Genomic DNA, 27,416 nt, shown 5'->3' on the forward strand with positions numbered 1-27,416 from the left:
CAGACGATATAACAGCTTTGATGGGTGGGTGAAGAGGTATTCTTGGAAATTCAAAATTGGATAGGTACGTTAAAGAAGAATCCTAACTAGTTGTGGATGTATTCAAGAAGTGAGCAGTATTTTGAGAGTTGACAAAGAGAACTTGCATGTTTAGAAAATCTTGAAAATAGCTTTAAGTGGTGAAACGAAAGATTCTAATCACTGACCAAACTAGTATTCTGACTTTGTTAAACTGAACTGAAAACAATGCTTGATGATATTGTTGTTTTTGCTGTCTCGTTATAAACGGGCTTGAGAAGACCAGCACAAGACTTTTAAAACATTGATTACAACACTTTATATTACAATATTTTGAAATTTTCTTCTATCGTTTAGCTCATTTCAGTCTTGACGCAATAAAAGATTCGTTTCTATCGTCTGTTATTTACAAGCCTTATAAATCACAGTCAATAAATATTTAGATCAAAACCCAGTGACGTCAAAGAGTCGTGACTTGGCTCAAACCTAAAGGTGATGATTTCCTTGAGTGGTCAGAAGTTGTTGCCACCTTAAACTAATACATGGAAAGCTATGCAGCCCTCAACTCAAATGAATTTTGCTACAGGACCAAAGCTGATCAACATTGTGAGGTTAATTCAAATTGCAAACACAATTCTATTGATATCTGATTTTGTAGAAACTGTAGTTATTGCATCAGCTTACATGCCGTCTCGCTATTCCTTATCGAGAAATAGCAAACAATTTGCATGAATTCCTTAGTTTTAACACCTATTCAAAATTCGTTATTATTGATGATTACAAGCAAACCAGACAGCGTCCGCCCTTTCATTTCATCAAAGAGATAGTACATTCAATATCCATTTGAATGACGTTTGTGTCCAGGAGATACAGAGATACAGAGATTGGTACTAGTTCCTTAAAACAAAAGTGGAAGATTCCCATCCAAAACAAAGAAGGCGGGAATGTCCTGCAACAATAGCTTCAATTCGGTAACGAAAAACTTTTACTTAGTAGATAAAATGGTACCGCGATATGGGCATTTATTTCAAATTTAAGTGTGTTTTGAACTAAGGAAGCTTGGTGCAAAGTTTGAATTATAAATAAATCTTTTATCTGGTAATTTAGTTCTCTAGCCATGTCGAAAAGGAAGAAGGATAACAACTGATGAAAGAGAAAGAGCAAGAAGTTATTAAACCTTGGAAAGCCAGAGCGACTCTCTTAAAACACTTGTGAGCTGCGCTTCTCGTATACCATCGTGGCAAAAAAGGATAATAAAATAAAAAAAGCGACTGCTAACTGGAAAAATATTTCCCGAAAGCAAAATAATTAGAAGGTGCTGATAACCAGCAAAAAGTTACACAATATTGAAAAACTAAAATACACAGTCTAAGTTGTATAAAGCAAAATGAAATTCAATGGCTTTGATATACATTGCCATCTTGATCAAAGTGATATGATTTTCTTATGGGCAGACCTTGCGGGTCCCAGGGTTTCTAAGGGTTGAATCTGAATTCAAGACATTGCAAGAAATGTTCTTAATATATTTACTTTTTCTACTTATAAGTACATTACAATTTATAAAATAGCCTGCGGACGTAATTTAATAACCTTTGGATTAATGCATGTTGGTTATGTTTGACACAATAGTTTTGACAAAATTGCTCATACGACTAAAGCTTATTTTTCTGTGTCTGTAATTCTGAGATAAAATGTTTTGCAAATTTTGTGTGATTCAGAAATTCTAAAAAGCTTTCTAGTTATGAAGAACAGGGTCGTCGCTAGCTTTGTCCACAAAGGGGGTGCCTCGATTCCATTTGCCGACAAAGTGGGTGAGTAAACTTTTAATTGCCGACATACTTGAAAATTTGCCGACAGAGCACCTCTAAACTCCAAACATGAAGTTTCTTCTAAGGGGGTGTCACAACACCCACAACCCCCGTAGCGACAGCCCTCAATAACAATTATATGAAAATATGACCTGGAAGAATTAACCCTAGGACAGGAAAATGAAAATGAAACTATCACTAAATTCTTGCTGCTATATGATGATGTGAAATGTTGCAAAGACGATTTTCATCCTTGTCGAAAATTCATTACAAAGAAATCAAATTGCTTTACAGCACTATTCAATGAAAACTAAAATTTATTGGAGAAAATTTAAAGAAGAAATATTTAAAAGCTTTCAAGCAACACTTTTTGCGTAGCACGTGATTGCTTCCTTTAATATAAAGGAAATTTATTAAGATCTGATGAAGATAGAATCATAAGATTTAATTATGAAAATTAAAAGTTCAAATCATAAGAGAATAAATCAATATATGATTCCATACCTTACGATATTTGGAAAACGTTTTTTGTTTTATATATACTGAAAACTTTCTTCTTTTCACAAAGTTTTTCAGAAAATAATTCAAAGATTGGCCGACCACCATCAAACTCTTCACTTTCCATGAAAATATACTGCACGCACTCTAGACTGAGATTCGTCACTCTCTTATAGCCTTAATAACGTATAAATAAATTTTAAAGTTTTTCATTGAAAGACTGTAAAAATACTTATTATGCTAGTTTATGCTAATTTACAAAAAAGACCTATTATCGGTGCTTTCAAACTAAAAATATTTCAAACATAAATCGCTTTTTATCGGACATCATGATAAAATTAATAACTTTTATACTGATTTCAACTAATTTCTCGCTGTTTCCTTACACAATTACATATGCTGCAAGAACTTCTGAATCTATTTTACAGTTTTAGTTCACAACATTTCACAGCCTATTCATCGTTTTGGCGGATTTTAATTGCCACTGAGAAGGCCGCCATTTGCATTTTCATAACATCATCCACAAACGGACAGCCAGCAGCTAAACTGGCTATGGCTATTAAGAAGCAATGACTTACCTTGGAAAGTTGTTACGCTGCTAACATGATCTCTTCATGTCTCTTTCAATTCTTAATCATTCTTTGCTCTAGAAGTAAGAGTCAAAATGTCTATAATAAAAGCATCTATACCTAAATTTAAAATATAATTTACGCTAATATGAGCCTAAGGTTCACAATGTTTGTTGCTTTGAGTTCTGCGATAGCACAGCTCTTTAAGACCGACAAAAATTGGATGTTCATTGTTTATCCTCCCTAATCCCAGTTGTCTCCTCTGCTTCTGAAATATTTATAAAGCTCGAACGATTTAATGTTTCCTAGTTAAAAATAAAAAGAAGGTTTAAAATATTGATTCGTAATCCAAAAATCATGCAAAATCTGGGGATAGATATTATTAAGGCATTGACATTGATTTAAATGTAGTGATGTAATGCATAATAAATCGAGTTTCTATAGAGGATTAAGCCTTAAAGTAAGCCTTAGCAATGTTTTTACAAGCAAACTTTCAACTAAAGCTCGTTGGAAAAAGTTACCAACTTTTTCTATTCTTTTTCAAATCAAGAAAATAGTATTAATAAAAATATTCGTATATCTTTTCAATTTTTAACAATCAGATAATCAGGATAATAACGGTAGAATCAATGTTATCCTTTTTGATACATGAAGATAAGGTGACGATTAGTTAGTTAAGAAAATATTTTCATTATTAAAAGACCTTGAATTCATATGGATATTGAAAAAGCAACTGGGTGTATCTGTAAATATAGTCATGCAGCTACAGTTCTTTTAAGTACATTAAATGCTTTTATGTGAATTAGAGAATAATCAAACTATCAGAACTTTTCCAATCTAAATTTGTATAAAAGCCCAATTTTCATCTTATAATATCTGAAATATTTCAACTGCTTGCAAATATATATCAAATTCATAAACTTTTTTCAAACATTGGAAAGACTCTATCAGGAATCTTCACACCCAAATGTTTTTTGGCTGAAGATATGGTTTTAAACCTGTCCCACTAGCCTTGAATAAATGTTCAAGATCATTAATACCTTTATGCAACTTTGCTAAGAAAAGTAACACCAAACAAATTTGGCCAAGAAAGCAAAATCAAAAAGAAGTGTTTCGGAACTCCTTTCCAGCAAAAGCATTGTTTGCGATGCTAGACGAAAGCACAACTGCAGCAACGTCGAAAATATGTTGAGCAAAAAGGGGTTTGAGGAAAAGGTTGACTTGAAATGAGAAGCGACCAAGTCGTGCTAGAAAAAGATGTTTTAGTTAACAGAGGAAAACATCACATCAAAGTACTAGCAAGTTGTTACTGCATGGCATAACTTTATTAGAAATTCAAATTACCAAGGAGTAAAGAGGTAAAATTAAAAAATCATTAAGAAATATGGATAGCCGTATAAAAATTTATATTGATGACTCCGTTACTCAGTAATTTTTGCTATGCTTCACTAAAGTGTGCGAAATGGACTCAGTTTTTATTCCTGAGGTTTTGTGTATGCATACAAAGAAGCCTCGAGGTGACTCAGATTAACAGACTAACAGAATAGACAAACAATATTATCAAGCTGTTCAGACTTGTTAATGTGAAATTCTAGCGCCTTCATCAAGTTAAAATTTCGAAATGAATCGCACTCTGATCATTTTCAATTATGCTTATAGCTTTGTCAAATCTATTTGCAGTATTTTTCTTTAAATTTGTTTTGGCCAAAACACATAACATTCTTCAGTTGCAAAGACACTGAAAATTTAATCAGAAATCATTGTCTATGCGATGATGCTTTTTAAAGGAAAAAACCTAACAGAAATACGCAGATGGAAGGATGTATTGAAATGTATTCCAAAACAGCTCAACTGCCATCTCTTAATATTCTTGCCATGCTCAAGCGGTAAAGATGAAGGCAACAGGCAGGTCGATCGTATTAGAAATCGCAATATTCATAAAAGCTACTAGGAGCTTTTCATAAAAGGTGTTATTCCGATGAACAATGGGCTTGAGCTGCTGCTTAAATAAACAAACAGACTTCCCAACCTGACCAACAACCATTTTTTCAGAATACATGAGTTCAACTGGTTCCTTCTTACAATCTTAAGCAAGAGTCATCTGAGCACAAGTCCAGTTTGTCTTGTTTTTGCAATTTTTTGTTTTCTGAATGCTTCGACTTACCTCGCTCCTTTACCCGTATAACAATGATGCTGTTTCAAGTAAATATCATACATGTAGATCATTCTCTAATTTTTCTCCTTTCTAGAAATCTTGTAGAAAAGAAGCACATGAGACTTTCAGTTGCATGCCTTTACTGAACACGATAATGGAACGAGACGGTTGAAAGCGACTTGTTTATTGTTTGTTTGAGGAAAGTTCTAAAGGACAAACCACTGCTAACAGTCTTGGACAACTAACGTCATATGCAAAGGTAGAACTCAGTCATCCACCACTTCTCCCATTACTCAATGCGATGCAAAAAGTTAGAGGCAGATTTTTCATTTGATTGCTATCATTCAGGGCCTCCGAAGAAGGGGCGCAACTTTTTTCCAAAACAATAAAACTTTTCACAAAATCTTTTGCTATGGGTGTCAAATTTTCCTTTGATCCCCTCCCTACTTTCTGCAGTAGGACTAACCTTGCATTTTTATATAATTATTGCCTTGACTCCGTTTGTATATAAACCATTAACCTCCAATTCAGTCAATTACCTATTCATATCACGAGTCGTTGTCTTCATTTCGTGAGTTACTCAAAAGTACCGGACTTTTGTCTCCATTACATGTCCAACTTGTGTCGGACTCGGAGCCCATGTAATTCTTTCCTAAACTATTCACATTTTAATAGGCGAGGGCAAATTGTATCTTAAAAGCTCCAAATGATGTAACTAAACAGGTTAAGAGAAAAATATTTCTCCACTTGAGTGAGAGAAACTCGCAAGAGAATGTATGTTAGGACCAACAACCAATCATGCTTTTTGAACAATCGACCACAAATTTAGAGAATCTGATTTATGGCTCGGGCAATTTTTATCAGGTAGTCCAAACATGTAAGCTATGGTCATCTTTCCCTTACATCATACGGGAAAATTGTAAACCACTTTTTAAAGCTATTTATCAAAATGGATTTTATCGTTGGCCTAACGTTTCAACAACTTATCCTCCTGGCTCTTTTCAAACTTAGCAGGAGAAGTTTTGGAAAAAAGAACAGCAAGAAAGATTCCAGCAGGAATATTTGGCATAAAGGTTTTTATATTGTGCATGAATGGATGCAGCAAATGTTGCAAAACATATTCAAAGGGTATCACATGTGTTTGTGGTGCAAAAATTTTGACCCGCTTTCGAATTTATTGTCTAAACGTTCCATCATCTGGCCAGGATTAAAGTAAGCAAGCATCATCAAAAAGCTTAACATTTAAAAGACTTTATTTTTTCAAACATTGTTCCAAAATGGTACAAACAAAGGAAACGTCACAAATGGTACTGAAGTAATAATTTCCTGTCCCAAAATCTTCAGGGTGTAAAGAGCTAAATAACGAGAATAAAATGAAGTGAAAGTTATATGAAGGTGTGGGTGGAAAACCAAACGAGGTAGAATTGTTCCATTGATTGGTTCTTGGTCACCAATTGACGACCGCAAACCTCTCACACAAGAAAAGGGTCCTACTAACTGAAAGCAAACCATACCGTTGGGACAATTTTGAAACCAAAAAAGGCATTTGCTACCGCGAAATTTGAAATTACCGAGGCAGAAAGAAATAAAATTCCTCTTTTCCTTGCTACTTTGAAATTTTAGAAACTTGGAACAGCTGATTGTTGTCGCAAAATATCTGGTGTCTTATTGAAACTTATATATCTTGACGATACCTTTGGTATTTGCTCTTGTACCATCTCTTTCTCAGGTTACTTGACCTGGACAGACCATACAAAATGCTTTGAAAATTTCATGTTAGGCTATTCTCGGACAAAAAAAGTGGGCTGGATGACATCTTAACATGGCATTCAACGACAGGAATATATAACTTTAAGAGGTAACATATGAGACTTGATCAGAGCTTGTGATGTGGTTTATCATTTTCATTTGAAAGCCTTGATTCTTAGTCATAAGTCGGAAAATCTTTTTAATCTATTTGAAATTTTGAACAAGTGCGTCATCTTTAACCGAAGAAAATGAATCACTGTCACCTTAAAGCTCATAAATAAATCATTTTCTGTAGCTTTTTTTTAATACGTCAATAAAAGCAATCTTCTTTTTAAAAAAAAGATGTTCAAATTGGAAGATTTTTTCAACATAACAATCTCGACCTTTTACAGGGGAGGAGCCTCCGTACATTTGTCGGGAAACCACTTTGCGATTGCAATAACGTAAAAGGGTGATGAGGGGCGTGGTTGCAGGTGCACGCCTGATCAAAGTTTGTTGAAAAAGCTTTGAAGAACAAAGCCTGTTGAGAAAGTGTGAAAAATAAATGAATTAATCAGAAGGGTCTACCTTCCTTCTCTTAGGGTACCCAGCTATGAGAACATCCGCTGATTTTCATTAACATTCGCGATATAGTTTTCCATAAGTTGTTAAAGATATACCCACAAAAGGCGAGGGGGGGGGGGGCTTCGGTGACCATGGCCCACACATTTCTTTGCAATGAGTTTTATATTGGTACTTGCTCTCAAATTTTGAAACTTGCTTTGGATGCCCTAAGAACAAGATAGGCACTCTAACAATCATTTGAAAGCAAGCTGTACTCTTGTGTGTTCCCGGAAATCAGATAGAAAAACAATAGTTGTGCATGGACGATGTGCACGGAAACCAATCAACCAGAACTCACTGTGCAGTCTCTTTACCCTTTCTCTAGTCTCGTAATCAGTTAAAAGAATGGCAATTCGGTACAATTGTAGTATGCATCTTACTTCAGATGTTTAAAGATGTATTTTTGACTATGAATCGATATTGATATGATAACTATAATAAAAAGGTATGGGTAAAAAACTATTGTTTAGTCGCTGATTCATATATTCAATATATTGTGTTGTGTACTTTTAAAGCAGCTAGAAATGGTACTAGCACATTATTGTAAAAGGTTAAAGAAATGAGGAATAAATCTATGGGTCTGATGCATTCGACTATTTTGTAGAAATTCCTCATTTCAAGTTGAACAAGATTTTCAACGATAGCAAATATCGACGAGAAAAGACCTCGAATCAAAACAGATACTTTTGCTTTAACAGAAGAAAGAATGTTAATTTCCAAACGATGGTTTCAAGACTGACTCAAGGTACTATACTGTTAGACTTAGCTTTTTCCGTAAATCGACGTATGCACTTTGCATCCTCCTTGAGCAATGCCGCTTTGTAATGCAGTTGCATTCAACAAAAACCGTTTTGTAAAGTTAGCAAGCAAGTAAAGTCACATACCTAAAAACGTGTATAGTATACACACAGTATAATGTATCGCCCATCACTTGTAAATAAACCAAAAACTGGACGCAATCCGGCCTATCTTCATAAAAAAGGAGCCTAGAAAGCATATTTTGATATGAAAATGAAATGAATTTGCACATATGAGTAAATCTACCTGCTATTTGAATGCAATGTTTTTGATTCCGTGATAGGTCGAGTCTGCAACGTACTACAAATGCTTTCGAAACAAGCTAATCTTTCTAGCAACAGGCGCAAGTAAATTGTTAAGACAGGAAGACACCTCGTGTTGAGCACTTCCTTCTTTGTGGCACTTTTAAATGCGCTGACGAGCGGTCTAGCATTAGCATGAAGACAAGCAGGCGTCTTTTTTGGTATAACCGCGTGAATTTGCTTGCTGCTACGAAACCAAAGCAAATTCGCTGCTGATTTTTAAGCTGTTCTTTCAGGACAAAGCGAAATGCTCGCAGTTGCTTCTGTTGTGGCGTTTTCAGTTGAATAATTTAAGCATCAGGAGTCCAGATTGAATTAATTTCATTTATTAGCAATTTTTCAGGCCTTTCAGCTATGTTCCTTGGAAGCTAATGATGTACTAAAGTGGCAATTTTCTTCGCTTGTGAACAGTTATCTCCTGCCTGTTAATTTTAAACCTTTTCTTGAAGCTCACGTGAACTGTTAACGAAAACAAGTTTCTTTACGAAAGAGCAGATTATCTGAAATGCTCATTAGCAGATGGGTGAAGAATTTTCAGACGTGGAAAAGATGTTGTAAACAAATCGTGTAAACAGTGTAGCAAGCACAGGCAAATAGCTTCTGTTTTGAGATATATGAACAAAATTGACACCCATCCTCCCGCCATCGTTATCCTTGCGTTTTCACGGCGTCCTGGGCAATTGCGTCTCGAGATTATAGGGTGCTAAATGGGCCAAAATTTCAAGACGGGATAGAATCTTACGAAGACTTTAAAATATCATCAAGAGTTGGATATATCTCTCTTTACAACAAAAATTCTTCACAAGATAGCATATATTCATTTCTTCGTGACATTCCTAGTATCTTTACCAGAATATTTGCAAAACTTCTTGATGAAATTTTCGCTGATCGCTTGATGAGATTTTCAAACTGAATTTGATCCCAATCAGAATGTTCACAGAATGGTCCGCAAATTGCGAGCCCGCAACATGCAAGCGAGGCCTTTACTCAAACGAAACCCAAAGATGGCGTTGGTGTTGCCAGAGATCGTAAATGCGATGCAATCTGGTGCGTTTTTGTTTGAAGACCTGAAAAGGTTTCGTTTCTGTAACGACGATTTAACGTATGATTTACTGCATCCTAAAATGCACATAGCAAAAGTAGTACATGTTCTCTAATTTAGTTACAGACAGCAACTTTTTCAACTTGTGACAATCAGATGGTTCTGATACTGACAAACACAAGTTCGACTTGTTTTATGAAATCCCAATTCATCAGCATTTCAAAATTGCAAAGAAAATGTTGTTTAGATCAAGATAGGAAAGCAACATATTATAAAGGGTGGTCCTTAAAAATTTTCCAGTAGCCAGAAAAATGTGTGCGCAGCCCTATGTTTCATCCTATGTTCATCCTATGTAGCCAATCATACGTTAAATTGTCGTTACAGAAACGAAACCTTTTCAGGTCTTCAAACGAAAACGCACCAGATTGCATCGCATCTACGATCTCTGGCAACACCAACGCCATCTTTGGGTTTCGTTTGAGTAAAGGCCTCGTTTGCATGTTGCGGGCTCACAATTTGCGGACCATTCTGTGAACATGCCAATTGAGACAAAATTCAGTTTGAAAATCTCATCAAGCGATTAGCAAAAATTTCATCAAGAAGTTGTGCAAATATTCTGGTAAAGATACTAGGAATTTCATGAAGAAATGAATGTATCCTATCTTGTGAAGAATTTTTGTTGTAAAGAGAAATATATCCTATTCTTGATGATATATCCGACTCTTGATGATATTTTAAAGTCTTCATAAGATATTTTAAAGTCTTCTATCCCGTCTTGAAATTTTTTCCCATTTGGCACCCCATACGAGATACTGAAAAATAACTATATTATGAAAGGGCACAGAGACGGGAAAATGATCCGTAAAGCTTTTCTCACGACGTTAGAAAATAATTCGGTTTTTTAGGGAATGGGGCGTGGAGAAAGGAGACAAATATTAGAGAGGGATAAGATCTTCTAAAATTGATGGCAGATGAAGGGAAAAGCACGATAATGCTCTAGGGTAGAAACACTTTCAGCATTAATCTCCTTGCAATCCTGGAAATCATTTGGAACTTAGAGAACTTGGTTCTCTTACTTTTTCGTTTTAAATAATTAGCAACAAGGTATCTTGCAAGCTTTTGATGGTTATGGTGAGCCAAGACGTAATGCAAACTCATTTGTTGGACTTTGGACCCACAGTTTATCACCATAACTTTTGTTGTCGATTAATTCTGAGTTATTGCTCCAGCCCAAAAAACCTCGCTAGAAAACGACTTTAACCAAGCAGGGGCTGGTACAAATCATAGAACAGCAAAACAGACCGTAGTAGAAAGGGCCACCGAGAGGTTTCGGAAAAAAGTTGAAAGACGAGGCAAAATTGAAAATTGTTGCGACCATGTCCTTTCGATTAGCCTGGAATACACAGTCATTTTCTTGCAATCGTTTAAACTTTGGCTACTTTTTAGGCATATTTTTGTTACGCTTGGTTAACATCATTCTTAAACGTGAATTCCTAGACCTCCAGGCTCTTGGGTATATTACCATTTCTCCTGCTCCCCCCTTCCCGGCAGCCCTGATTTTAGGGGCACTGACAGTAAAGGAAGGTGTGGGTAAAAATTGTAACAATCGCAGGTGCTATTGGAGTAAAGCAGCCACGTGTACCTATCTATCAGTGTCATCAAGTTGACGAAGGTCACCACTCCAATCAATCAAGCTCGGATAATTTCAAAGTAAATACTTTCTTTGTATTTCATGTTATGGGGAATCTTAGACCAAGTTAACTTCAACAGCTCAGGGGTGGATACAGGAAAATATATGACGCATGATTAGATAGAAAAGGTCTGACGCAAAAAAGATCATAATTTTTGGGAAAATACACCTGGCATAAGTGAAACGAAGCATCCTCAAGTCTACGGAATCTGACTTATGCTCAGACACCTGTCGCGAGTGTCCGGACCGGCACCATTGCAGATGGCTGGTATTTTTTTGATTTTTTGTTGCCACTTACACTGAAGAGGCCAACAAGACTGGAAATGCTTTTGATCATTTCAAAAATGCATAGAGCTTCTTGAAATGCTTTGAAAATAATCTATTTTAAGATTAATTCATACAAAGGATCTTTTAAAAAAATAAACCGAATGAATGTTTTTTAGTAAAAGGCAACGTTAAGTACGTGACAATAACTTAAATATTTTGAAACAACCTTGAATAGGTTTGTCATAATCCTAAAATTAGTCTTTGAAATTTTTATTTTAGAAAAACTCTCAATATTTGTGCAACTCAAATATTTTCCTACTTGCCATGCTTGAAACATTTTGTTACTTTGGGAAAACAACTAATTTTTTTACAGCAGAGCAAAGATTCGAGTATTTTTCCCCAACTGGTAAACTTTTTCAAAGGAGTTGTTGCATTTGTTTTCTTGTTATTGCAAATTCCGGTTTAAACTTTTTCTCTATAAGGCTTTGGACACAGTTTAAAAGTGGGGGAGAGGGGGGGAGGTTATTGCTTTTTGCAACAGCAGCAGCGATTGATACTAAAGAGTTTTGGCTGATAGAGACATACTTTGTAGAAGGCAATCCATTATGTTTTTACGCTGTTGAAAAAATTGCGAACAACCAAAACCTAAGTTGGTGAGCAAAATTTATTGATGCATACAATGGATGGTCAATGAAAAAGGGAGAGAGCTATAGAGTATGAGAAACGGCACAAATAGGCCAAAAATAAATTAACTGATAGAAACGTTTAGAACAAAATCTACCACTGCTCGGGCTGTTCCGGGATAGATGTTTTGAACTTCGACGGCACCAAGCATCTTAAGCAAAGCTCGTGAAACAAGAATTTTGAAATTTCTAACAATCGAGGGGGCTATGTGCTCTAGCTATTGGACCATTGTTGGGGAGATTGATAAGAAACTTCCTACCGAAAGATATTTCACAGCAATCGATCGAGGCCAATGACGGTGGTAATCTTTAAAAATAGAAACAAAACTAACAAATTAAATCAATCATGATAATCCATATCTAGGGATATTTTTATTTGTTTTTGCTCAGTTCTTTATCAGATTTATATCTAAAAGGATGCCGGCAACATAATCATCAAACAGATTGAAGACACCGTACAATAAGGAGATAGAAGCAGAAATGAGTACTGGTGAATAACAGGCAGCCATAACCTTGTACCCGGGGGCCCGGTAATGTTGTGTTTGGATTAGGTTAATAGATAACAGCAACACTGAAGCTGATTGCATCATATTGATTTTTGAATACCAAAACTAATAGTAAATCTTAACGATTGTATTAGAGTGTTTCTCCAAAATTTTGGCCTTTTTGTCTTAAAGAAAATTACATTCTAGATCCAGGCTCTTTTGCTCAAAAAAGATTTCACTGTACATTAAATACGTCACAAAGCCAAACGCACTTTAGAAAACCTCACACATACTGCTACCTTATTTTTTTCTTTCTGTATTTAAACTTGGTACGATTTCTAGCGATGCATGCTCAAGCTAATTAAAACCAACTTAATTAAATCCCCAACGCTGAATATAATGTAAATCAAATATAACCGATGTTGCATACGTATTCCTTGCAAAGATTACAAGTACAGTTAAACGATGTAAATTCTGAGGTTTTTCGCTTAAATATTTGTAAAGCAGGGGAGTACTTTATTTCATTTGGAACTGAGTTCCATATTTGGCTACAACTGTATGATACAGTACAAACCCGCATAAAAGAACCTGTTTTTATAAGAACATTGAGGCTGAAATTTAACCTTTAAAACCCCATAATCAAGAACACCCAAGAGGCTGCAATTTTGAAAGGTTCTTATATATAAATATATGTAACAAAAAAGGTTTTTTTTGGTAAATTAGGTTATGGTATGTTGCATTCCAATTGGAAAATCTAACAACACAAATTCATTAGATTGGTTGAAATTTAACATTAAAAAAAGGTGGTTTACGTTTGTCCATTAAAATTCTTGCGGTGGAAAACATTGTTAATGTATGCAAGGCCTGTAGGTATATAAGAGCCTTGTTAAGAACCTTTTAGACTGGAATTTAGAATAGCAGCCTGTTAATTAAGAACCTATTCAGGCTGCCAGACAAAAACCCAGGTTCTTTTATGCGGGTTTCTACTGTACGGTATTAAATCCATATATTTTGTAATGTGGCTCCGCTGTTTTGAATTGGGAGTTTCTTAAGTAATATGGGCATTCATTTATGGAAAACATTTCATCAATAAAAGGTGGATTCAATCCGTTAAATGTTTGTAAATTTCTATCGCAAGATATTGTAAATTTTTCTAATGAGAAGTTATTGTTTTATTCTTTATTAAAAGTTGTTCAAAAGTTAATTCATAATCATCATGAGCTATTTTCATTGCTCTTTCATGAATGATGGTGTAATGAAAATTATTTTTTTAATGTTTTGTCATAAAGTGCGTGACGCCGTATAGGGAGAGCTGTACAAACTTTTGGTGTATAGAACAGAGCATTTCTTAGTAGCTTTGCTACTCATCACCCTTAATGCGATCATAAGCTGAGTAGATCCAAAACCGCGTTGAAGGCCCTAGCACATTGCATTCTTCTTTGAAAACGAAGCTGCAGCCTCGTTACTGATGGGTGCTGCTTTTCGCGTGAGGTTTATTTATATCTATAGAAATTTTGCCTTTCGTCTTTAAAAAATATTCAGATAACATACTTTTTAATAAATATTAATTTACGAAAATTTTGTAATGTTTCAGAACGTTATTAGATCACTATTTCAAGGTTGAGATTAAAATCAAAGCAAGGTTGGAAATTTTATAAGCTTATAATCAAGACAAAAAACCAAATTCAAAACAATACCTTGAATTGTATTATGGATATTTTTGCTGATATAAGCAATATTTCCACATTGAGATGGACAAAATTTAGATGAGGTTTTCTTAAAAATTTCTTATAACTGATTACGAACAACCTGTATTTTCTTTGACTCTGAAAATTACTCATTGGGGCTGCTAGCCTTAAAACCACCTCAGTCTTGCTCTTTCCTTCGTTTTTGGACATACTTCCGACTTTTTTCTCAGAATCTGAAATATTGTTTTTGAAGAATCGCGTGTAATGTGTAAAAAAAATAATACACACCTGATACTTGGCGAAATGATATAAGTGCTATGACGAAACCAGAACTGCCTAGCTTTGAAATAAGGCTTGTTGATCAATATTCATACGCAAAACGCTGTTACTTTCTGAGCTACCTGTCGATAAAATGGAAAGTGTTCTTTGGCGTCCTAAAAAGGCCTTTGAAAACAAAGAAATCCGCCATTGTATACATCTAGACCTGATTAATAATACTTAATCCAAAGCGTTTGTTTATTGAAGAAACTTTTTAATCGCTCATCTTACAATTCACCCATAGAGACCTTTATGTTTCTGAAGTATCGATATTGTAGTACCTGTAAAGAGATGTACTTTTGCGGTCTTAGGTATTGTGAAAGACACCTCCTCGAAGTACAGCACGGGCTCAAATGTAAATAGCTTGGCTTTTTCTATTTCATCTTGCACTGATTTTCAGACTTTTCTTTATTCGAAGAACGATGATGTAAAAGACCGCAGACATGCTAGACGAAGTAGTTTAACGAAGTTGTTTATTTCAAGAAGATAAATTAAAAACCACCAGCGTATGCGGCATGAGAGTTTAGAAGCATACACTGCAGCAGGTCGTGCCATTGAAAAAACTATTCCAACTTATCTAGAAAACTTAGGGAGAATAAAAACTTTTTGCCATCCATGTATCATCTAGACAACAAATGGTTGCAATGAAAGAGAATTTTGCAAGCGGGCCTCCAAATTGCTTAGGAAAAAACAGACTATAGAGCGAGCTATACTTTTCAGAAACACCTTGTCCTTCATCTTTCATAATTTTTTATTGTAATTTTAGAACAAACAGGGGCTCAGTTTTGTAGAAGGCGAGACACAACTGCTATTGTAGAGGTCAGCCACCCTTAGCTCTCTTCAGCTATTAGGATAAAATGTTAAGAGAATTTCATTCGAGTCTTGAGCATTCAAGAAATGATGAAATGATTATAGAGAAAATGAAACAAATTGGGTAAAACAATAAATCTCACGCATTTTGGAACATAAACTTGATAGGTAAAGTTAAAAGTTTGACGAGAAGAAAATTCCTAGGAGGCGCTCCTGCCACTTTAAGGCTGATTTCCGTTTGATATTTTTTCTGCGCGCGGGCGTAGCGCCCAAATCTGAGCATGCGTAGTTAAAATCAAGAAGTCTCGACTTTGCGTCCGCTGTGAGCGCCAGAAAGTCGACAGGGTCTCAATTTTTGTGTGCGCTTGGCCACTTGACAGCAGCATTTAGCTACGCATGCTCAGATTTGGGCGCTACGCCCGCGCGCACAAAAAAAGTCAAGTGGAAATCGGCCTTTAAATGGCTTTTCAGTATCGTCATCGTTCCTTTCACAAAGTTTCAACTGTCATTATCAATGAAAGTAGTGACTAAGTTATGACGTCACAAAAATCTGCTTTTAGAATTGTATATTTTGAGCACATAGCCTGAAAGGACACCATAAAATACCTCTAAATGCGCAAAATCAGTTGATCTGTTACAGATCGCCTGAGATATGTACACATGAGTATAGCCTTTTCTCCCATCAAACTGTAACAGCCTTGGTTAAAAAATATAATTGTAAAAAGATAATAAAAGATCAAAACTTCGAACGAAATTAAAATTCAATTTCAATCCATTTACTGTATTCTTTACATTACTACAAGCTGTGGAATGTTCTTAGAATTTGTTTAGCTTAAGCCTTTCTTTTCATAAGCCGTTTTTAACTTTTACTATTTTCAAGGCTTGCGTTCTTATAAGCTTGTTCTCAAAGCAAGTATATGTATTTATGATATAAAGGTTTTATGATTTTTTGGTGATGAAATTTAAAAGATAATAAGGAATCTGACCGCAAAAATGGTGCAGAGTAAAACTTTTAACCTTCAGTCGCTAGTCACTGCCAAGTTCTTTATTTTTAACTTAATATCTTCAAAAATCAATATAACGAACATTAACATCATGAAAACTTGTCTTTGGACAAAAATTCTAAGCATTTCTCAAAATGAGGTCGTAATTTGTATTAGTGTATTGGAATAGAGGCCGATAAGATGAGGTATTAGTCTTTCTCATCACTTCATTTCATGAAAAACTTATTGCATGGAGCGTCCAGATCAACAAACCCTTTCTAATTACTCCACAGGACTACAGAGAGCCATACTATACAAGAATTCACTTACCCAAGTTTTACAGTAACGTGGAAGCCGGCAGCCTCTGCTATCACGTGCAAATGAAACTGAAAAGTTCTAGTTATGGGAAAATATCAAATTCTCTCTCGACTGTGTACACTTTTGCAATGTGACAATGGGACTTATTTCGAGATCTCAAGATTTCCTGCCACCCAGGGCCAAAAACAACAAGAACCATACCAAAAGGCAGATAACAATACAAATTAGGATATTGATCCTATGTCACAACAATCCCAAATAAGACGAAACTTCACAGGAAAGAAACTAAGCCGATAAAGTAGTATGTGGTTTCTTTTGATCTTCTGTTTGAAAAGTAATTGGAGGCATTACCTGAATTCATTGATAAGAGGAAATAGAGCAGCTTGGGCAATTTTTGAAAGTAGTAATAAAAAACAACAGATTAATCAAGGTGTTCTCATCGTGCACAAATATTTGCATGAAAACCGGTGCTAGGCAGTGTAAAAATTTAACAAAGAATCAGTATGAGACTTTGATAATGTTTTTTCTTCATTTGTCACGCCTAAATTTAAAGTCTTTCCCAAAAACAAAACATAGGGAGTTGCATTGGTGTATTTTAGATCTTTAACGATCTTAATTTCTAAATAATAGCAGCGACAGCAGGCCCTCTAATACAACTGTACTTAGTTTCAATTAGGATTTTCATCATTACAACTGCAACAATTGTCCTTAATCGCATTTAAATCTAATTAGTTTATTACATAGCCAAGTGAATTAAATACTTAATCGAAAATATGAATTTTGAAAATATTAAGCTTCATTTATCTAAAGTTGTTTTGAGTTTTGATGCAACTTGTGCAAACTTTTACGTATTTATATAATTTCGGTGCAACTTTTACGCATACAACTTGTACATTTTTATAGTAATGGAACCTCAAGGGCGTTTTCGAACAAAAAAACTCTCAACAACAATAGATACGAAGAAAAAATTCACATAAAATGAATAAAATCAATTTCACGCAGTTGTACTGTTTTGGGCAGGCAACCCTCACAAAAAATCCATGCTCAAAGATATTTTATCAATGTTTTTTGATATTTCAGCTATCTACGTTACTTAAGTTGGAACACAAAAAAATATAAGAAATTTGTAAAATGCCGACGTTATTTGGGAAGCTTAAAGAGATTGCTTCTAACATGGGGGTCTAACAAAAATTGCAGGCGTTTAAGGCCAAAATGAATAGCAACTTGCAGGGGTTTAAGGCCCTGTTGAGCTCCCTTATAATCACCCCCAAAGTACTCGTTTAGCTTCTGTGTTCGAAAATATTGAAGATTGAAGTTCGGCTGATCCAAGAAATAACAGGCAAAGCTTTATCATCAAAACTTTGCTTCTTTGCTTTGCGATATCAAACTCGCAGTACATTGTGACAAAAACAAAGATACGATCCAAAATAGTTGCCGGTACAAAATGCTTTCGACCTGTTTCTATTCTTACCAGCCGCCGTTTTATTAAAAAGTAATCTACTTTGGATTAAAACTTTGTAACCAAATTGATAAGTCTTTCGTTTGTTATCATTTGGTTAATCAGTTTTTAAATTATTTCAATAATAGTCTTCAAAAACCAAGAAATTGGATAATATGTTTGAGAGGAGGCTGTCTAAAAACAGCATTAAAACCAGCATGTCACGTGCTGGAGCAGAGCAGACTGAAAAAACAGGGTACATCTTCAAAACCAGAAAATAAATTGCGTCTTAAAAAAAAGCTGAAAAAGAGAATACGTTTAATTAAATCATGTCTAGGCCCCAAATTAGATCAATGCCAAATAAATACCCCCACAGGACTCTAATCTCGGTACCTTTTTCCTTTATGAATGGTCTGAATCGTCCCAGTAGGGTTTATGAATAACGACCACACTAAAATGCAAGTAAAAGCTCAGCAAATTCTGTTTACTTTCTTTTTGCTTGAGGTTTTTTACCATTGCTGTTGGTATATCTAAAATCCATCCAGGCACAAATAATACACCTTGCATAGGTTCGTGCTCGGTCGTCATAGGATCGATGTAAACTGGAAACTAATTCGTCACAGGTCTTTCACTCTGATTGATTTAACTATTTGTGTATTGTTATTAAAGTAAAAACAATTCGCGTTAGAGTTATTGATAAAATGACAAAGTTAAAAAATGATAAAATTATCCAACTTATCAAAGCTCTATTATATTCAGAACAGAGGATTATAGCTCAGGAACGTGGAAAATTTCCTCAAAACATTTAATCACTTATATCAAGGCATTTGTGTATTTTGATAACAAATTGAAGCTTTAATACCAACACTGCTTTAATGATTTTTTATATTAATTCAATCATTAATTCATTTCAAAACATATGATTCTGTTATCAGCTTAATCATCTGATACTCGCTTAGTTTTATTGCATGGTTTTTTAGAGATTTGGAAATTCAAGTTATAACAACGGCCTAGCTTTGATACTTTTCTACAGATATTGAAGCTAAAAAGACCATGTAAGACCATGAAAATGTGCGTCAGTTGTGCGGCAGACAAAAGCCTATCAAACGTTTAATTTCTAGAGCACGTGTCTGTGTTTTTGTTCTAGCGTTTATCAAATCATTCAACTTCATACTCACTTAGGTTTTGCTCCATTCCATGAAAAATAGCTTATTTGTTGTGTTTACTTGATGTATTTAACGCTATACACAGGGGAACGAGATACCCAACCCCTTAAGCAGGAAGACCGTGTTCCTTTCTCTCTGCTTTTGATCAGGGGCTTACGGACAAAGATTGGTCGAGCCAAAACTAATCAGCTGCACCATGCTTTTTTGTGCTTATCATAAATTCGATCTGTGAATATTCTGTTCTGTGAATAAGTAACTCCGATTACAGTTAGTTCTAGACAACCAAATAATTCTGCTCTCCATGATACCATTTTCTAAACAATAATTTCTAACCAGGAACAAAGTATTTCTGGGTATCAAAACAGTCTTACAACCAACCCTCGTTCGTTGCACCTAAATCTAGATTTTACGGCTTCCTATGATCAAACAAAATTGCAAACTTGAAAAAGCCTTACTCTCCCACGCTTGCTTAAAATTTCTATCATTAACATTCTCTCAAAATTCAAAATCCAATACGTTCCTTCATACATTACTGCGAAGTTTTTATTTGCAATTTTAATGTGCAACTTTCCCAAATACATACTTTTGATGACATAGTGAATGTTAAATTTTCTAGGGTAGGCAACCAATTTTTATAACATGTTAACCTTGAATGGCATGGTATTTCTGTTATCAAACGATTTGAAGTTATTATAGTACAAACAGTACCAGCATTTAAATATTATTCAACGTTAAGATCAAATCCAAAATGATCCGTTAACGTACAAGTATTTTTCAAGAAAATCTCGTAGTTAATTTTTTTCTTAAATTGACTGTCAAAATGGTGGACAGAAATGAAACATAAGTAGTAATTTGTTTCTTTTCATTATCTAAACATAGGGGCTCTTAAAGATGCTTTTCCTTAAAAACTATTTTCTTCTGCTTAAATGTGATCAATGTGTTGTCTAGTCCAGCGAAGCCTATTGTATTAAACTACTTTATTTTGAAAGACACGTATGTTTACTTGCATTTAATTACGTAACTAGCTCAAATTCTCTTTGTTAAGGTGGCCTAACATTTTACTATTTTTAATGTCTTTGACTGAAAACAGATGTATGATTTTAAGTTTCCAGATGTTTTTTAATCGGTAAACAAAAATATTTCTGCTTATACAAAACAAAAAACTGACCAAAACTTTTCGATGAACAAGACACTATACTAGGGGCAAGGTACTTCAAAATATAAAAAGAGTTGGTTCTATCCGATTTGAAGAAATATTATTTCTTCATATGAGGACAGTTTTTGTGACTTTCGATAACGATTGTAGAAATACAATGTGTGACACTTCTTTTTAAAAATCTGTCATGAAGAGTCGCGAACTTTATACAAAGGTCTTCCATGATATAAGCAAGCATGTGTCTGAGTTCCCGGGATACCAGACAGCTGACTGTTTCATTGTTGCTTTCTCAGAATTAAAATATAATCAAATGGTAATTAAAATCATGATTAAAAATGTCATACCTTGGACTGTCCTTGCAGTTTTTGACGTCGATATTGCACATCAGAAGTTGCTTTGCGGGTTAAGGACTGTTCGTGTTTTGGCACACCATTAAGCTAAGACTTGATGCCTTTATCCACCTGTGAACAGAAGTCTAGTTAATGACAACAATTGCCGTTATAGTTTCATCAAGGTCTGAAAATGAATAGCAACTTGCAGCACAGACTTCAAGACTGGTTTTTGTGTATGACGCACTAAATTATTTATGCTCAAAGATGTGCAATGTTTTCAAATTATGTTATAGCCACAACGTCCAATCTCTAATTAAAATAACGGTAACCAATTAAAAAACAACGCTTAACCCATATGATAAGATCATTTAAAACTTATCGCGTATATCCTTTGGCTTCATCAAACGAATATCTTCACCTTAAGAGAATCCCATAATCCTGCTAAATCTTGTTATCAAACCATCGTTTAATGAAATCATGTGTCGATTTGAAAATGTTTGAGAAACGAATGAAAGAAGACGAGAACTGACGACATGATTGAAAATGACCTCTTCAATAATAAGTAAGATTCCTTTAGCATCGAATTTTTATCTCAAAATTAATTTAAAAAAGCTGTTAAAAGAATCAAGGCAGTGAGGAAGCTTAGTCCAAGTACAATCATTTGAAGTGGAAATATAAAAAATTTTCTTAACTAATCTGAATATTTGCAAAACATGTTTTGGAAGAGGCAGTTTCGACATGTTATGTTGTCTCTAAAAACCAAATCTAACAAAATTAAATCTCAAAAAACGCAAAATGAACCACAATTACACGAATCAAACAAGACTCACTCATATGTTATTGCTTGAATGTTAAGCAATACTCAAATGCCGCTTGAAAAAGCGAAAAGACGAACAAATTGACATTAAAAGCCCAGTACTAACATTTGAAACGCATAGACCCAAGTCACTTTGCGGGGCATATTTATTACTTTTTAAATTCTAGGCCGTAACAACGCAGTCAAATTGATTCTTAGTTGGTGAGAAAAAACTTGGTATTGAAAGAAAAATTGTAACTAACACACCAATAAATATTATCAATTTAAAGTGGAATTAGGTCTTAGAAATAGTTAACTCAATAGATACTCAAGCTCGTCTTCTCTTCTTATTATGGCATTATGAATCTTTGCCTAAAGAATGTCTTAACAAATCCAAAATCATTCAAATTTCAAGTATTCCTTTCCCCCAATGCCACAAACCTAGCTGTTTATCACCACTTCCAAATCCAGCATCATGAAACATACTACATCTATTTAGATTCGTTTTTATGTAATTTACATCTGATTATCTATCTCACATTCTCGAATTACGATTGCTGAAAGATTTCATGTTTATAAATGATATTTAAATGAAAATGAAACTATTTTATGAATGAAATTATTTTTTGAAGACAATATCAATGCTCCTGAACGACACAGCGTTTTTCAATCATGGACAGCACATACAATTGCTTTAAATAATTGTCTTAAGAAAGATGGTTGGCTGCAAAAAACTGCACTGCAAGCTGTCCAATAGAATAGAAACGGTGGTAAAATGAAATTGGGGGTATATTGTACAATAATCTGTACCCAAATCTGGAACATTAAATTTCCCACCTAATTTAAATAAATTTAAAAAGACACCTAAATTACAATTATCCTACACAGCACTTACACAAAATCAAAACCTAGACTAAAGCAAGCTTAAATAAAGTAGCAATATCGTTTAATAGGCTTATTCTGGGTTCTTGGTAGAAATTTACCATATCCTTTTGCATTAAAGAATTTTCTTATCAGTTTTATCTTATAAAAAGTAATTTTCTTCAAAAATGCGAAGATGCATCTAGTTTTTGTTTGTCGAAAACATTTTAAAACATTGTTCTCAGACTGTATTTCGACGAGGGATTTTTAAACGTATCAACAAGTACCATTTTTTTCGAAAAAGAGGTTTGTGCTTTGCCATTTTAATGAAAACAAACAAACCACTACTCTAGCATGCAGCTGCAATGCTGAAACTGGGGTTCTAGCTAGGAATCAAAAACAGATTGAAGTGTGCTATGAACGGAGGTTCAGAAATCAAAATCCTGAAAGCGCAAAAAAGCGTTCAATGTCCTTACGTTAAGAATCTTGTCTAAAAGATGCACCAGGCTACTTTTGTATGTGAGGTATAACTCAAGTGTCTGTTAATTTCTAGACTTGATATTATGGCAACCAGATTTGGTTTTTTGGCAACCGGATTCAATTTTCAGGCCATCGCCGCATTTGCTCATGAGCTCCAACGCATGTTGGAAAGTGGGAGGGGGGAGGGGGGGGAACAAGAGAGATTTTAACAACCATAACAAAATACTTTTAAAAAAAGCTTTATAGTTTTGTAAAATATCGGGGGGCCGTGGCCCCCGGTCCCCCTTTGTCGGATGACCTGTTGTTACTAATTCTTTCTATTCCATAACTGCCTTCCAAAGTTATAACATAATTGCAAAAAAATTTCGTTAAAGAATCAGCTTCAGTCGAAGTTGTACATGACCAATTTCTCATAAATACAGCTGCAAAATCCAAATGTTTTTGCCTGATTGCAAAAACTTTGACTAAGAGAAGTTCCCCGGATGGGAGACCTTCAATCTGCAAGAGTTACCAAATAGCCTCATCGGAGCTAAACCTATAGTGAGGCTTTTGAAAAGTTTTCAGTGACGTAACAGGTGGCTTGGCTAGCACCAGTCCATTAAAGAGCATCGTCACGCAACATTCTCTTGTTTTTAAAATACTGAAGCAGACAGAAAGCTCGAGTGTGTATTGCTGCATTATTACATGCCTATGCTGCCACAGCCACATCATGACACAAATTTCAGCTGTAGAAGAAGCATAATCCAATAAACATGAAACTGTGCTTATTCATAAAATGCGACAATGAAGCATTGGTTGAAAGTTCAGCCAATGACGCTGCTCCCAAAAGCGGTAGTTTTAAGCCTTTAAAACCCACCAGTTTTCAAAAAACTTCTGCTGGCAATCATATTGCCGAGATGAAATAACCTCAAAGAAGATAAGAGGAAGAGTTTTTTGTTACTTAAGCTCGGTTTTCGCGTGTTATCAGATAAGTGCCCGAAGCCCAAATACCTCGACATCTGTGGACAAGGAAAAATAAAACCTACGTGAATTTTACAGCAAACGAAAATCCCAGGGACACATTTAAAGCAAAACTGACTTGGTTTTTACTAGACGAAGATACTCTATAGTACCACCTAGAATACTATTATTTTTACATCGTGAAAGAATATTGACTTTTGTGAAATATGAACACGATCGTCACAATGTGAACTTTTGGAACACACTTTGCTCTCGATTTAAATCAGACTTTCTATTTTTGATGCATGTAAAAAAGAATTGTTAGTGCAAGAAAGATAGTATTTTCCATAAATGCTTACATGAAAATACAAAAGCCTTCTCATTTGATTGCATTTGTTTCGAAAACTAGTTACAATGACTCAATAATTAGGACTGCCATGAACTGTCATTTCCCATCAAAATTTTCGCAAATTTAACTTAAAAGATAACTTGTTTTCGCTTAATTCTTACAAAGTGCTAGATCTTCTTGAGGTAAATATCATTTCCTCTTTTTTGCGTTCATTTTATCAAAATTTATTTCAACATAGAAAGTGCTTCTGAATCTGATACCTATTTTATACATGTATAAATCTATACTAAATTTGAGAAAGGTATTCGCTTTACAGACCTACATATATTATAGTTCTGGTGCAACCATCATGTCTTTGTAACAAAGAGGCTCTCTGCACTCCTCATATTCACAAAATTCTTAAGATAGCACTTGTAGCTTAGGGTTCCCTATCTTTTAATGTTTTAGTTCAGTTTCAACACTAATTCTTGTAGGCACAGATAGGCGTTATTTAGAATTACTGCTTAAGATCATCCGTGTGCTATTTTAGGAATTTTTTCATGAGTTTCTCAACATTGTTTTTGTATATATTGACAAGACTTGAGAAAAATATAAACTGTGCTTAATAATCTTATAAACACAGGCAAACAACAACATGTGTGCATTGCTTTGTGAATAGATATGCATTAGGGTAGTTTTTATTGCATATCTTTGATAGAAATATTGTAACAACAATGCAACAAAGCCAATATTTTCAAGAAAAAAGCAACAGCGTTTTGTATTTCAATTTGCACATTGATACTGTTTGTTTGAATATGCTAGATCACCTGGCTACCTGTCAAATGCAATGTTTTGCAAATCAACGTGAAGGTGAGCTTTCATTGGTTAATGGGAGTACTGAAAACGCATGCATAATATATTCTTATTGCATGATCATTCTATAACGCCAATCGAGATCAAGAAGCAAATATTCATGTTAATGTCTAAGTTTATAAAGCATTGACTATATAATATATATTAGTGTGTTGTGGAAATATAAAACTGTGCTGTGAGAGAAGATTGTATTGGTTAGTTGAGATATCTATGTAAAAAAGTTACTTGGTTTAGCAGCTCCAAGTATGATCATAATAATGATGATGATGATTGTGATTGATTGTAATGATTAATCGCAGGTAGTATGTGATAATCGGGATAAGATTTCAAGCTGATCCCATTTTATTTATCGCAGAAAAATTTCGTCATCGAATTTCATACCCTAATCAGATTCGACTCAAGATTCAATTTCAAAGTCTACTAATACAAGTTGGGCAACTAAATGCATTTTAAATTATTTTGATAGTTAACTAGTTTGAGATCAATTAAAAGATTAGCAGAATTCGAGATCAGTGCGTCAACATGACGATATTAGCTAAATTGGTGTGGTTTAGCATCTGTTTGTAGCTATGATAAAAGTAAATTGGCGACTGAGTGTGGCTATCAAGATTACCAAGAACAGTATGCAGAACAAATGCTTACAGTAATTATCATGGAACAAAAAGCGAGAGGTTTTGGAGGCGAAAGATCCTAAGGCAACGTGATACAACACTTGGTTTCAAGAATACCATGAGGATCTAGTGAAATGGAAATACTTGTGAACTGTGAGACCTTTTTAATATTTCCTGAGCGGTAAAATTGCTAGCTGGTCGGTCAAGATCGTGACCTGGTCGGTAAAAGGTCAAATCCCTTTGAGTTTTCACGTGAGTAGGGCGAACTGAAACTCGCGCCGCCCTGAGATTCAATTCAGTTTTCAAACCGATTTGAATTTTCAAGCCTGCTTGAAATTATCATGTGAACACGTTTTTCAAATTGGGACGAGCTGAACTTGTAATATTAAAACTGTACGGTTTCAAAATTTGTGCTAGATTCATGAAGTTTTCCGTTGACATTCTAAAGTGCGCTGGCCATTCCCCAGTTAACATTACACCATCCCATATATATGTCTATCATTTCTCTGTGCATCCAGTGTTATTCCAATATCGTCTCTTCTTTATAAACCTATTCCTGAGTTGCCTGTTCCTTGTTCTACCCTAAATTGCTTGAGAAACCTTCTGTTTCAATGCTGATCCGTGAATTTGGGAAAACGCAGTATTTACAAATTCATTCCAGCCGATTTGAAATATCCATGTGAACGCGAAGGAAATAAGCACACCTGTACTAAACTCAGGCCGGCGTGAGTTTTAAACCTGCCTGAAATTTCTCATGCGAAAGGCCTCTAAATTTACACCGTCGAAGAATTTTCAAAGACAGCATGTTATTTACTTGACATCGACATACAAGGTACCACAGCCTGTGACATCATTTCCCTACATCACACAAAGTATTATAGAAAGCATTATAATGAAAATTCGTTACTCTGAGTATCTAGAATACTACATACAAAATATATCTATTTTTTGCCTTACCTCTTTTGTTTTGCACTTCTGCAAAACATTCCAGTTCGCGGATAAATACAATGCTATATTGGGACAACAGAGCCGCAGAGAACTTTCCGCTTCCTATGAAAACCAGACATTAAATCCTAGGTTGGTTACATGTCCAATATCAGAAAAACCAAACACAAGCACAGAGAAATGCGAAATAACCGAGAAACTATTCAAAAATTAGATGCTATGGCAAAAACATGGTTTATCCGTATAAAATTGAATCATATCCACCGCCTGATATTTTGAGACTGTAATCTAACTTTGTGTAACAAAATAGAGAAAATCAAATCCAATATTGTTTAACTGGCTAACATACAGTCTTCTAATAAATCCAAGAACAAGGGGCTTACATAATATAAAATCAAGCAACAAAAGCCATTTTATTTGCATTCCTGACATCATATTAGCAATCAAATCATGTACAGACTGGTTATGTACTTATTGGTCCTCAAACTGGTTTAAAAATTACACATTTATTCTTAAAACAAACAGTTAAAATTATAAATTCACATTGCCGTGAAAGGTTTGAGATAAAATTAGACAAAAGATTGAAGAAAACGTTTTCGATGCATTTTTCCCAAAAATGTCTTCAAACGCTGATGTTCAAATACGATTCTGAAACATTAGCAGTTGAAGGAAATTCAAATATATGGTATTTATCGAGAAAAGAATGT

At 34.7% G+C, this 27,416-nt stretch overlaps 1 protein-coding gene across 3 annotated transcripts in view; it reads right to left on the bottom strand.

Annotated features, from left to right (window-relative positions):
* Positions 1 to 2,902: 2,902 nt before the first annotated feature.
* The window catches only part of LOC135685932 (menin), a 30,113-nt gene continuing 5,599 nt past the window's right edge, over positions 2,903 to 27,416 (bottom strand). The window contains exons 6-8 of one of the 3 annotated variants that reach the window (XM_065202044.2): positions 26,722 to 26,814; positions 20,889 to 21,005; positions 2,903 to 2,970 (exon numbers count right to left, since the gene is read on the bottom strand). In XM_065202044.2, the coding sequence (XP_065058116.2) occupies positions 20,998 to 21,005; positions 26,722 to 26,814 (101 nt within the window). In that variant the 3' untranslated portion in view covers positions 2,903 to 2,970; positions 20,889 to 20,997. The other 2 variants (XM_065202045.2, XM_065202043.2) reach the window with 2 other exon arrangements.

Source organism: Rhopilema esculentum, chromosome 6, assembly GCF_057945365.1.
Source record: "Rhopilema esculentum isolate cy_ngs chromosome 6, ASM5794536v1, whole genome shotgun sequence".
Taxonomy (NCBI): Eukaryota; Metazoa; Cnidaria; class Scyphozoa; order Rhizostomeae; family Rhizostomatidae; genus Rhopilema; species Rhopilema esculentum.